The sequence below is a fragment of the Aphidius gifuensis genome, linkage group LG4, assembly GCF_014905175.1.
Source record: "Aphidius gifuensis isolate YNYX2018 linkage group LG4, ASM1490517v1, whole genome shotgun sequence".
Lineage (NCBI taxonomy): Eukaryota > Metazoa > Arthropoda > Insecta > Hymenoptera > Braconidae > Aphidius > Aphidius gifuensis.
In genome coordinates this window covers 5,204,370-5,219,205 of record NC_057791.1, presented here as the reverse complement: position 1 = coordinate 5,219,205, position 14,836 = coordinate 5,204,370, and the positions used below count along the sequence as shown (strand labels likewise).

Here is a 14,836-nt window from a genome sequence, read left to right as displayed (position 1 = left end):
TTCTTTAAATTTCCATGAAAAAATTGGAGATTCTTAACAGGAACATAGAATAGGCGAGGAGGTATTTCGTATTTTATTTGATATACCTCTTTTTTCTTATAATTTCCTAATTTTATTTAATTATTTTAAAAATTTCCATGGAAAATTTGAAGATTCTTAACAGGAACATAGAAGAGGCAAGGAGGTATTTTGTATTTTATTTGATATACCTCTTTTTTTTTATAATTTCCTAATTTTATTCAATTATTTTCAAAATTTTCATGGAAAATTTGAACTTTCTTAACAGGAACATAGAATAGGCAAGGAGGTATTTCTAATTTTATTTGATATACCTCTTTTTTTTTTATAATTTCCTAATTTCATTCAATTATTTTAAATATTTCTATTGAAAATTTGAAGATTCTTAACAGGAACATAGAAGAGGCAAGGAGGTATTTCGTATTTTATTTGATATACCTCTTTTTTCTCATAATTTCCTAATTTTATTCAATTATTTTAAAAATTTTCATGGAAAATTTAAAGATTTTTAACAGGAACATAGAATAGGCGAGGAAGTATTGCGTATTTTTATTGACATACTTCTTTTTTCTTATAGTTCCGTAATTTGATTAAATAATTTCTGAATGTCCTATAAAAAAATTAAAGTTTCGTAACAGGAATATAGAAGAGTGTTTAGCACAAAGCTTGTTGTGTAATTGTATGTTAGGATTGGCAGAGTGAAAAATAAGGCGCCAACGTGGCTTTGGAAATGCTTGATAAATTTAACTAATAAAATTGTATTTATTTCACTTAACACTATTATTTACACTTATGATAATTATTTAATGTTTTTATAAAATTATACACTTAGTTTTTGTCTTTAAATGAGGTCAAAATTGTTTAACTTGTGATCTGAACAGAACGAACAAAGCCTAGATTATATTAATCTCACTTGTTTCGTCTGTGAATAGTGTACTGAATTTATTACTGTTAATATTTAATTGTAATGAGTTAAATGAGCAAATTTAATGTGATCTTGCATTAGCTTCAACTGAATTTACGTGTACTTAAGTTTACTGAAAAACTAAAATCAGAAAAAACGTGTGCTTGCTCTACGACTACAGAAAGCTAAGTGAACTAGCGTGTGCAAGTAGGCGTGCCTGTGGTCATTTTTCGGTTGTTAAGGCTGTTTTAGAAGTTGCGGTCTTATTCTCAAACAAAGAGGCAAATTATAGGTATTTTGTATTTTCTAATAATTTCAACTAGTTTATGATAGACTCAGAAATAAAATTTATTATTCAATTCTTTTCAACCAATCAAGTGCTTGATAGATCGATGACAACAATCGTCCTTTTTTTATAAGGAGATCGTGTTGATGTTTAAAGTTATGTTGCGATTAACCTTTAAAACTATTGAGAAATTTTAATCATCTCTCATATCATAGACATCAATTGAAGCGTTGGGATAAAAGCCTCCCAAATTTAGTCTAACTTTAAGTATATGAACAAATTTTATTTATATAATTGTATTTATTGTTAACACTGGCTAGTAGATGGCTAGTAATTCAAAATTGTAATTAATAAACAACTACTTGATGCCCCCCAGGCGTTTGCTATGGGCCTCTTGAAATTGAAATAAAATAAAATAAATTTGAAACGATATTCATACTACATTTTACTGGTTCATAGCATGATAATATTATCGCGATGTATTTTTTTAAATTCGATAATCAATGTGTACGCAATCAATAAGCCGAATTTTTTTGTCCTTGAAATATCTTATTTTATTATTATTCCATCATGTTGACTCATATCTCGACTGTATTATGTATATCTTTGAAAAAAAAAAAAAAAAAATGCGATAGAGCCGATCATTTTATCGTCTTTTAGCTTTTATTTTTAAAGTGTTCTATATTATTTCTTTATCTAAGTCTTGACTATTACCTCAGTTTCTAATTGATTTTTAAGTTCTTTTCGATTAGTAGCTCTAAATCTATCAGACGCTCAACATGTGCCTGAAACATATAGAACGGTTTTATATATTGTATATTTAACTGAACTTTCTTTTTTTATATACATGTGATTTTCGAAAAAAATATAAGTGAACATATTGAATCATTGTGAACTTTAAAAATGAAGGATACTAAAACATTGTGTATATTGACGAACTTAATAATACTATATTTCTCGATTATTATTTGTGACGCAATCCACGACGATCTGGTTTATTGTCTCGAAGAATCCAACAATGATGATCACACATGTGAAATCAACAAATGGACATATCATTTGCCAAAAAATTTTAAATTTTTGAGTGATATTAAAGAAATTCGAGTAACAAGTAACATCAGAAGTAACGTCATTGAAAATGATGTATTTAGTGATGACTTTCCATCATTGAAAATTTTAAAGCTCGATTTACCAGTTAGAAATATCTCAATTGAGCCATATGCATTTGCAAATTTGAGAAATCTCGAAAATATAGAAATCAATTCAGCCATTGTTTTACTGAATGTTAATACCTTCAAAGGAATGCGGAAATTAAAATCACTCAGGTTACAAATAGTTAATTCAACAACAGCGAATCTCATTGCCGTATTAAAAAACCATCCAAGTTTGACAAACTTAGAACTTTTAAATCATTATACTGTAGATATTTGTAATTATCAGAATGACAATAATCCATTACAATTATTAAAACTTCAATATACTGGCGGTCATTTAAAAGCATTATCAAACGGGTGTTTTAAATGTTTAAAATATCTCACCGAATTGATAATCACAAATAGTAATCTAACTACACTTAAACCAGGAATATTTGATGGCCTTGATGATCTCATCACAGTATCATTTGTATTAAATAAACAATTGACTCATATACCTTCGCATGTATTTAATAGAAAATCATTAAACACGATTAATCTCAGTGAAAACTCAATAAAAACTATTGATAACCGAGCATTTAGCCTCATAGAAGATTATGGATTGTCATCACTCAACATTAGTTATAATGAGTTGGAATATATTGGATGGAAAATGTTTGAAAATATAATATGTGATTTAATTGATTTGTCACAAAACAATATTGAATTCATTGAAGATAATGCATTTAGTAATTCTGAATGCGATATGATTTTTTTGTTTGACAATAGAATTTTAGATATTGGTGATTACTCTTTATGGGGTTTTGAAAATGAAACTATTGTATTTTTTGATTCAAGAACAGATGACATTGTAGTGAAACCAGAAGAGAACGTTAATTTACGATCTGCTGACTATTACTGTTACTTCAGTAAATATAATTATTTTAAAGTTTGTAAAACTTTGAATTTAACGACATTGTCGTTAGTTATGCCAATTGTTCCTGACATATTTCAACCATATATTCTTGAAATAAAAGATAATGACATATCGTCAATCGAATCAAATACATTTATTAATACAGCCATAAAAATTTTGATAATTACTTCTGCATCAAAAAATTTTAAAATTAATGAAAAGTCATTCGAAGGATTATTAAATCTTGAATTTTTGGAACTCAAAACTGAACCAATTAAATTTAATACATATTTTTTGCGTGATCTAAAATCATTAATAACATTCGAAACTTCAGCAACCGATGCTGAGAGATGTAATGTTTATATCTGTGAATTAGTCAGACATTCAAATATGAAGAATTTATTAATTTCTGATGCTGAAAGAATGGCTATTTGTGATAGAGATTTATGTACGGATCGTAATACTAAAATTTTGAGTCTTCGTTATACACATGGATGGTTTACAAGTTTGCATCAAGATGATTTTGTTTGCTTGGAAAAGCTTAATTATCTGGGTATAACAAATAGCAAACTCGAAATTATTAAACCTGGATCATTCCTTGGACTAGATAAACTCACTAGTTTGGTATTGTCATCGAATGAACTGACACAAATTAATCGAAATACTTTTGAGAACTTAACGAATTTAAATTCACTTATACTCAGTGATAATAAAATAAACAATATTGTTAATGGAGCATTTAGAGGAAAAACATTATCAATGCTAGATTTGAGTGACAACAAGTTGACATCTATAAGCAAAGATTTATTTGTTGATGTGATAATTAAACAACTAGATTTATCGAACAATAAATTGAAAACAATTGAAATTGGTGCATTTAAAACTTTGAATTTTGAAACATTAAATGTAGATAATAATGATGAACTTGAAGGAAATATTAGGATTTGGAGTGCTGATGAATCTCAAATAAAATCGAATTGTTTTACACAAACATTTTTCAAAATTTGTACAAAATTAAATTCACTATCATCTGTTAACGTAGTTAATTTTATAGCCATAATGTTTTTACCAGATTCTCTACTGCTAAGTACAAAACTGGAGTTGTTTGATATGTCATCAATTATTAAACACGCATTCAAATATTCTAACGTTGGAGCTCATTTTACAACTTTAACAATTCATTATACTGGAAGTTTTGAATTTATAATTTTTCCGGAATCATTTGATGGATTGATAAACTTAGAAAATTTAGTATTAAATGTAGGAGCCATCAAACTCAAGGAAAACTTATTTGTCGAATTAAAATCTCTTAAATATCTGAAAATTGAAGTAATCGAAACTCGTTGTTATCTTAGTCAAGTAATAACAGATCTCAAGAATTTGAAAACCCTCGAAATCGTTGGTAATCACTCTGTTGGTATTTGTCATAATTCATTTTCAAAAGATATACCAAATTCAATCATCGACATTCGTTATACAACTGGTACAATTGATAGACTACAAGAAAATTCATTAATTTGTGTGCAACAAATTGAAGTATTTACAATAACCAAAACACAGTTGTCGACAATTGAAGCTGGTGCATTTAATTTACTGAATAATCTCCGATATATAAACTTGTCATTCAATAAAATTTCTCTTATTTCAATGAATGTATTTAATAATCTCAAGAGTCTCGCCGTACTTTTATTAAATAACAATGAAATTGAGGACATCAACGACGAAGCATTCATGTTATTTGATAATAAAAATTTTGTTTTGTATAATTTGAGTCACAATGAACTTACAACTATCGAAAAGGATACTTTCGACGGTATAAAATCCGGTCAATTAGATTTGACACACAACAAAATTAGCTCTATTGAAACTGGTGCATTCACTGATTCTAAAATTCAAGATTTATATCTATTTAGTAATCCTGATATACATGAAGTTAAAAAAGCCTGGAATATATCTATATCCACTATTGTCCATTTTAAATCACGGTTGTTTTTTCAAATGTATTGTTTATCAAAGCCAAAAATGGAAAAAGTCCGATCGTGTGAAGCATGTTCATTTATGTGTGTTCCTCTAAATTTTTCAAATCTACCACGACTGGGTTAAATACGCTTGCATATATAAATAGAATAATTATTTTTATTTCGATCAACATGAAGTATATAAACGTTTTTGAATTTTTGTTAAATTTTCGCTTGCTATTACAGCATGAAATCGATAATCAGATAAATTGAATAAACAAATTAATTAAATCAAATTGCATTCCTTAATCAGGTAGATTATATAAACAAACCCATGAATTTTACTGCTATATTGTAATATGTGGCTTTTTTAATGAGTCAACAATAAAAAATATATTGTTAAAAAAAATAGTTATAATGACTTTATAAATATTTGTTTGTCTTTTGTTATATCAATTGCTTGTAATATTTTTTGACAGTCAAATTTTATATAGGTTCATGTTGCCAATCATGAGTTTTGATGATTCGTTTTATGCCGATAATAATGCCATCATGCCTCAGAACTATTCGTACATTGTGATGATATATTCTATACAAATATTTACGTCATAAAAAACTGGAAATAAACTCAACACCCAATGATAAAGATTAAATTATCATATAACTACAGTTTTCGTAATATTTAATTGCTTTTTTTTTGATTTAAAACCTGAAATTATTGTAAATTGATTGGAAAAATTATTATTCTTATTGAATTATGTAATAAAGATTTTAAAAATGATATATGAACCGCACTTTTGAATATTAAATTTAATGTATAAAAATTAATACACCATTATCTATTTGTTATTTGTTTTATTTAAGACTATATACCTTCATTTTAACTCGTTATCTTCGTAGAATCAAAATAAATTAAAAATAAATTTTTCCGGGTTTGATAATAATTTACATTCGAATAATGTTATATAATTGAAAAATGTAAAACACGAATCTTTATATTATTAATACAAAGACTTTTTTACTAATAATGAATCGTTAATATTGAATTAAATCTTTCTCTGTCCAATTATATTCTATTAAATACCATTACCATTGAATATAATTTTGTTTTTTTTTTTTTTTCAATACAGGAAAAAAAATCATAAAAATATGTTTGAATAAAAAGATTACGATTCGAAATTTGATGACGAATTTTTACACAAATGGTAAGCTATATATTTGTCCTTTAACTTTAATTTTTTTGTTTTTTTCCTTAATATTTTAGCTATATAATAATCAAGCTTTATCAGTCAAAAAATAAAAAACAACCGCATTAGAGCCAGTCACATTTTATATATTTTATTTTTTATCACAAATAAAAGTAAATATACGTCACTTTTCGATTCATTTTGCAGATCTTTCTGATTAATAATTACGAGTCTCTAAAACGTTCAACTTGTGCTTGATATATACCGGTCGTTTTTATATCTTGTACAAGTCATTAATATCCTAAATCGTTGATAAGTACGTATGATTTATCGAAATAATTAATAGTTGAAAAAATTATAACATCGTAAAATTTTAAATGAAGAATATTAAATTATCGTGGATGTTAATCATTTATAATAATATATTTATCAATTATTATTTGTGATGCAAACGACAAAGATCTTGTTTATTGCCAAAAAGAATATGACAGAAGTGAGTTTCAATGTTCAGTCAACGGATGGACTTATCATCTGCCACAGAACGTGAAATTTTTAAGTAAAATTGAAGAAATTCGAGTAACAAGTAAAATTGACAATAATAGCATTGAAAATTATATATTTAGTAATGAGTTTCCGTCGTTAAAAACTTTAAAACTTGATTTACCTGTTAAAAATATCTCAATTGAGCCATATGCTTTTGCAAATTTAACAAATCTTGAAGATATAGAAATCAATTCAGCCATTGTTTTACTGAATGTTGATACTTTCAAAGGAATGCGTAAATTAAAATCACTCAAGTTACAAATAATTAACTCAACAACAGCTAATCTCATTGCCGTATTAAAAAACCATCCAAGTTTGGTTAATTTGGAACTTTTAAATCATTATACTGTAGATATTTGTAATTATCAGAATGACAATAATCCATTACAATTATTAAAACTTCAATATACTGGTGGTCATTTAAAAGCATTATCAAACGGGTGTTTTAAATGTTTAAAATATCTCACTGAATTGATAATCACAAACAGTAATCTAACTACACTTACAGCAAGAATATTCGATGGCCTTGATGATCTCATCACAGTATCATTGGTATTAAATAAACAACTGACTCATATACCTTCACGTGTATTCAATATTAAATCATTAAACACGATCAATCTCAGTTATAACTCAATAAAAATTATTAATAATAGAGCATTTAACCTCGTGGAAGATAATAAATTGACATTGCTAAACATTAGCTATAATCAATTGGAACAAATTGGATGGAAAATGTTTGAAAATATAAAATGCGATTTGATTGATTTATCACGAAATAATATTCAATTCATTGATGATACTGCATTTAAGGATTCTCGAATTGATATAATTTTTTTATTTGGCAACAGTATTTTTGAGATTAAAGGTCGTGAAAATAAAACTATTATATTTTTTGATTCAAGACCAGATGACATTGTAGTGAATCCAAAAAATAATCATTATTTATCATCTGATGTCTACAATCACACACACTGCTACCCAAGTAAATATAATTATTTTAAAATTTGTAAAACATCAAGTTTAACGACATTGTCTTTAGTTATGCCAAACGTTCCTGATACATGGCAACCGAATATTCTGGAAATACATGATAACGAAATATCATCAATCGAAGAAAATACATTTGTTAATATAGCTATAACAACATTAATAATTGATTCCACATCAAAAGATTTTACCATTAGTGAAAAATCGTTTGAAGGATTATCAAAACTTGAATATTTGGAACTTAAAACTCAACGAATTAAATTAAATTCTCATTTTTTGGATCATTTAAAATCATTGGTTACTTTAGAAATTTCAGCAACTGATTCTGCGAGATGCAATTGTAAATATACTTGTGAATTAGTAAGACGTTCAAATCTAAAAAATTTATTAATATCTGATGCTGAGAAAATAGCTATTTGTAAAAAAGATATATGTATAGATCGTAATACTAAAATTTCGAGTCTCCGTTATACACATGGATGGTTTACAAGTTTACAACAAGATGATTTCGTTTGCTTGGCAAAACTTGAATATCTCGGTATAACAAATAGCAGTGTCAAAGACATTAAACCTGGATCATTCGTTGGACTCGATAAACTCACTAGTTTGGTATTGTCATCGAATGAATTGACACAAATTAATCGAAATACTTTTGAGAACTTAACAAATTTAAATTCACTTATACTCAGTGATAATAAAATAAACAATATTGTTAATGGAGCATTTAGAGGAAAAACATTATCAATGCTAGATTTGAGTTACAACAAGCTGACATCTATAAGCAAAGATTTATTTGTTGATGTGATAATTAAACAACTGGATTTATCAAATAATAAATTAATAACAATTGAAATTGGTGCATTCAAAACTTTGAACTTTGAAACATTAAATGTAGGTAATAATGATGAACTTGAAGGAAATATTAAAATTTGGAGCGCGGATGAAACGCGAATTCAGGCAAATTGTTACACTAAAGCATTTTTCAAGATTTGTACGAAATTAAATTTTCTATCATCTGTTGACGTAATTGTAGATAAATTTATAGTCATAATGTTTTTACCAGATACTTTATTACCAAGTAGAAAACTTGAACTATTTAATATATCATCAATTAATAAAAATGCATTCAAATATTCAGATGCCAGATTCTATTTTACAACTTTAACAATTCATTATACTGGACATTTTAAATTTATAATTTTCCCGGAATCATTTGAGGGTTTGATAAACTTAGAAAATTTAATATTGAATGTTGGAGCCATCAAACTCAAGAAAAACTTATTTGTTGAACTTAAATCTTTGAAGTATCTTAAAATCGAAGTTATCGAAACTAGTTTTTATCTCAGTCAAGTACTGACAGATCTCGAAAATTTAAAAACTCTCCAAATTGTTGGTAATCATTCTGTTGGTATTTGTCATAATTCATTTTCAAAAGATATACCAAATTCAATAATCGACATTCGTTATACAACTGGTGCAATTGATAGACTACAAGAAAATTCATTAATTTGTGTGCAACAAATTGAAGTATTTACAATAACCAAAACACAGTTATCGACAATTGAAGCTGGTGCATTTAATTTACTAAATAATCTCCGATATATAAACTTGTCATTCAATAAAATATCTCTTGTTTCAATGAATGTATTTAATAATCTCAAGAGTCTCGCTGTACTTTTATTAAATAACAATGAAATTGAGGACATCGACGACGAATCATTTATGTTATTTGATAATAAAAATTTTGTTTTGTATAATTTGAGTCACAACGAACTCTCAACTATTGAAGAGAATACTTTTGATAGCATAAAATCCGATCAGTTAGATTTGTCGTACAACAAAATTCGTTCTATTGAAGCTGGTGCATTTACCGATTCTAACATTAAAGATTTATATCTATTCAGGAATATTGATATATACGAAGTCAAGAAAGCTTGGAATGTATCTTCATCTACTGTTGTTTATATTAAAACATTAATGTTTTTCAATATGTATTGCTTGTCAAATCAAAAAACAAAAAGTGTATTATCATGTGAAGCATGTCCATCCATGTGTGTTCCTACAAAGTATCTTTTTTCACCACGACTCGGTTAAGTATAAAAAATATTGCTTTTATAAAAAACAATACATGATAATTTTCTTTTATTATAGCCAAACTGAAAAAGTAATAAATAATTTTACTGTTGGGTTTTTTATAGTTATTACAGCACGAATACCGTATTAATCAGATAAATCAAATTACTAAATCTATGAAATTCGCTGATATACACATATTGTAATCTTGTTTACTGTTCGAAATATGAATCAATCACAAAAAATGAATTATTATTATATCGCTTGCTTGATGAGTATTTATATCGATCAAAATTGATAGATACATATATATCATATACAGTTTTATATACACATATACACATACAATTTTATTTTCATGAATACACAATATATAACAAATGATATTATGATTATTCTCGACATTCAACAATAAAATATATTTTAATTTTAAAACCTGAAATTATCATAATATACAAATTCAAAGATCAATCCATGAACTAGTTTTAAATATTATATTATTACACCATTATCTATGTGTTATTTGTTTTATTTAAGACTATACTTACATATTAACTTGTTATCTTCGTGGACTAAAAAATAAATTGAAACGTAAAACATGTTTTAATGTTAAAGATTATAAAATCAGTACATCGCAACAATCTCGTAATTTTTTGGGGGATTTGTGTTTAATAATATTTCATATTTGAATAAGAAGATTAGATGTCTGAAGAACGTAAAACACGAAAAACAAACATTATATTATTAATACAAAATTCTTTTTGCCACCAATCAATTGTTAATATTAAATTGAAATTTTCTCAATGTAATTATATCTTATTGATTAATTAAATAGTTTTTAAAAATACCATTGAACATATAATTTTGTATTTTTTCAAATGATATTATACTGGAAACAAATTCTTAGGAATAATTTTAAATAAAAAATATTTTTATATTTATGCTTTGAAATTAGATAACGACTTTGTTCATAAATGGTAAGCTGTATAAATTTATCCTTCAACTTTAATTGTTTTGGTTTTTTTTTTTTATGATCTTAGCTATAATTCAGGCTTTATCAGTAAAAAAAAATGAAGAATCAACACATTATAGTCAGTTATATTTCATGTACTAAATATTTTATGTATTTTAATTTTTATCACAAAAGAAAGTAAATATACCTCGTTCTCAAATTTTTTTTTTAGTTCTTTCCGATTGATAATTGAAAATCTATTGAACGCTCAACCTGTGCTTCATACATACCAGTTCTTTTTATATCTTGTACAAGTCATCAATATCGTGAATCGTAAATAAATATTTGCAATTAATCGAAATAAATCATAGTTAAAAATATTAAAACACTGTGAAATTTCAAATGAAGAATATTCAAATGTTGTGGATATTAATAAATGTTATAATAATATGTTTGTCAATTATTAATTGCGATCGAATCGACAAAGATCTTGTTTCCTGCCAAGAAGAATCTAACAAGAATGAGTTTCAATGTTCAGTCAACGGATGGACATATCATCTGCCAAAAAACGTGCAATTTTTAAACGAAATGAAAGAAATTCAAGTAACAAGTGATATTGGCAGTAATACCATTGAAAATTATGTATTTAGTGATGAATTTCCATCATTGACAATTTTAAAACTGGATTTACCTGTTAAAAATATCTCAATTGAGCCATATGCTTTTGCTAATTTAACAAATCTTGAAAATATAGAAATCAATTCGGCTATTGTTTTACTAAACGTTGATACTTTCAAAGATATGCCAAAATTAAAATCACTCAAGTTACAAATAATTAATTCAACAACAGCTAATCTCATTGCCGTATTAAAAAACCATCCAAGTTTGACAAACTTAGAACTTTTAAATCATTATACTGTAGATATTTGTAATTATCAGAATGACAATAATCCATTACAATTATTAAAACTTCAATATACTGGTGGTCATTTGAAAGCATTATCGAACAGGTGTTTTAAATGTTTAAAATATCTCACTGAATTGATAATCACAAAAAGTAATCTAACTACACTCAAACCAGGAATATTCGATGGCCTTGATGATCTAATCACAGTATCATTGGTATTAAATAAACAACTGACTCATATACCTTCACGTGTATTCAATATAAAATCATTAAACACGATCAATCTGAGTTATAACTCGATTAAAACTATTAATAATAGAGCATTTAACCTCGTGGAAGATAATAAATTGTCATCGCTAAACATTAGCTATAATCAAATGGAATATATTGGATGGAAAATGTTCGAAAATATAAAATGCGATTTGATTGATTTATCACGGAATAACATCCATTTTATTGAAGATAATGCATTTAAGGATTCTCAAATTGATATAATTTTTTTGTTTGACAATAATATTTTCAATATTAAAGGTTACTCTTTATGGGGTCTTAAAAATAAAACTATTATATTTTTTGATTCGAGACTAGATGACATTGTAGTGAATCCAAAAAATAAGGATTATTTGTCATCTGATGTCTACAATCACACACACTGTTACCCAAGTAAATATAATTATTTTAAAATTTGCAAAACATCAAATTTAACTTCATTATCTTTAGTTATGCCAATCGTTCCTGACACATGGCAACCAAATATTCTTGAAATACAAGATAACGAAATATCATCAATCGAAGAAAATACATTTGTTAATATAACTATAACAACATTAATAATTGCTTCCACAGCAAAAAATTTTAAAATTACTGAAAAATCATTTGAAGGATTATCGAAACTTGAATATTTGGAACTTAAGACTCAACGAATTAAATTGAATTCTCATTTTTTGGATCATTTAAAATCATTGGTTACTTTAGAAATTTCAGCAACTGATTCTGAGAGATGCAATTGTAAATATACTTGTGAATTAGTAAGACGTTCAAATCTAAAAAATTTATTAATATCTGATGCAGAGAAAATAGCTATTTGTAAAAGGGATATATGTATAGATCGTAATACTAAAATTTTGAGTCTTCGTTATACACATGGATGGTTTACAATGTTGCAACATTCTGATTTTTTTTGCTTGAAAAAACTTGAATATCTCGGTGTAACAAATAGCAGTCTTATAGACATTAAACCTGGATCATTCGTTGGACTCGATAAACTCACTACTTTGGTATTGTCATCGAATAAATTGACACAAATTGATCAGAATACTTTTGAGAACTTAACAAATTTGAATTCACTTATACTTTGTGATAATAAAATTGACAATATTGTTAATGGAGCATTTAGAGGAAAAATATTATCAATGCTGGATTTGAGTTACAACAAGCTGACATCTATAAGCAAAAATTTATTTGTTGATGTGATAATTAGACAACTGGATTTATCAAATAATAAATTAATAACAATTGAAATTGGTGCATTCAAAACTTTGAGCTTTGAAACATTAAATGTAGATAATAATGATGAACTTGAAGGAAATCTTGGAATTTGGAGCGCAGATGAAACCCGAATTCAGGCGAAGTGTTTCACTCAAGCATTTTTCAAGATTTGTACAAAATTGAATTCTCTATCATCGGTTAACGTAGTTGTAGATAAATTTATAGTCATAACGTTTTTACCAGATTTCTTATTGCCAAGTAGAAAACTTGAATTATTCGATATATCATCAATTAATAGAAATGCATTTAAATATTCGAACGTCAGGTCTCATTTTAGAACTTTAACAATTCATTATACTGGAGGTTTTGAATTTATGATTTTTCCGGAATCATTTGAGGGTTTGATAAACTTAGAAAATTTAATATTAAATGTAGGAGCCATCAAACTCAAAAAAAACTTATTTGTTGAACTAAAATCTCTCAAATATCTTAAAATCGGGGTTATCGAAACTAGTCTTTACCTCAGTCAAATACTGACAGATCTTAAGAATTTAAAAACTCTCCAAATTGTTGGTAATCATTCTGTCGGTATTTGTCAAAATTCATTTTCAAAAGAAATACCAAATTCAATAATCGACATTCGTTATACAACAGGTACAATTGATAGACTACAAGAAAATTCATTAATTTGTGTGCAACAAATTGAAGTATTTACAATAACCAAAACACAGTTGTCGACAATTGAAGTTGGTGCATTTAATTTACTGAATAATCTCCGATATATAAACTTGTCATTCAATAAAATATCTCTTGTTTCAATGAATGTATTTAATAATCTCAAGAGTCTCGCTGTGCTTTTATTAAATAACAATGAAATTGAGGACATCGACGACGAAGCATTTATGTTATTTGATAATAAAAATTTTGTTTTGTATAATTTGAGTCACAATGAACTTACAACTATTGAAGAGAATACCTTTGACAGCATAAAATCCGATCAATTAGATTTGTCGTACAACAAAATTCGTTCTATTGAAGCTGGTGCATTCACCGATTCTAACATTAAAGATTTATATCTATTCAGTAATATTGATATATACGAAGTTAAAACATCTTGGAATGTGTCTGCATCTACTAATGTCCATATTAAAACATCGGTGTTTTTTGATATGTATTGTTTGTCAAACAGAAAAACAGAAAGTGTAATATCATGTGAAGCATGTCCATCCATGTGTATTCCTCTTAAGTATTTTTCGCCACGGCTGGGTTAAGTATGAAAGATGTCACTTTTATAAAAAACTATACATGATAATGTTCTTTTAGCCAAACTTGAAAGCTAATAAACTATTTTTCTGTTGAATTTTATTACCGCTATTACAGTATGAATACCGTAATCAGATATAAATTAAATTAATAAATCTATGAAGTTCACCGTTATACATGAATTGTAATATCAAGTATACAGTATAGAATATGTATAT

General features: G+C 26.5%; 1 protein-coding gene across 1 annotated transcript; it reads left to right on the top strand.

Annotated features, from left to right (window-relative positions):
• Positions 1 to 11,548: 11,548 nt before the first annotated feature.
• Positions 11,549 to 14,626, top strand: LOC122853759 (toll-like receptor 6). Its single transcript, XM_044154178.1, has 2 exons — positions 11,549 to 12,017; positions 12,588 to 14,626. Exons 1-2 carry the CDS (start codon positions 11,549 to 11,551, stop codon positions 14,624 to 14,626), a joined length of 2,508 nt encoding a protein of 835 aa, XP_044010113.1.
• Positions 14,627 to 14,836: the final 210 nt, after the last annotated feature.

What these genes read in the sequence shown, in the direction of transcription:
- LOC122853759 (XM_044154178.1), top strand. Translation starts at nt 11,549, where the DNA reads ATGAAAGAAATTCAAGTAACAAGTGATATTGGCAGTAATACCATTGAA. An exon ending in TGAATTGATAATCACAAAAA is followed by an intron (nt 12,018 to 12,587) that starts GTAATCTAACTA and finishes CATTATCTTTAG; the next exon opens with TTATGCCAATCGTTCCTGAC.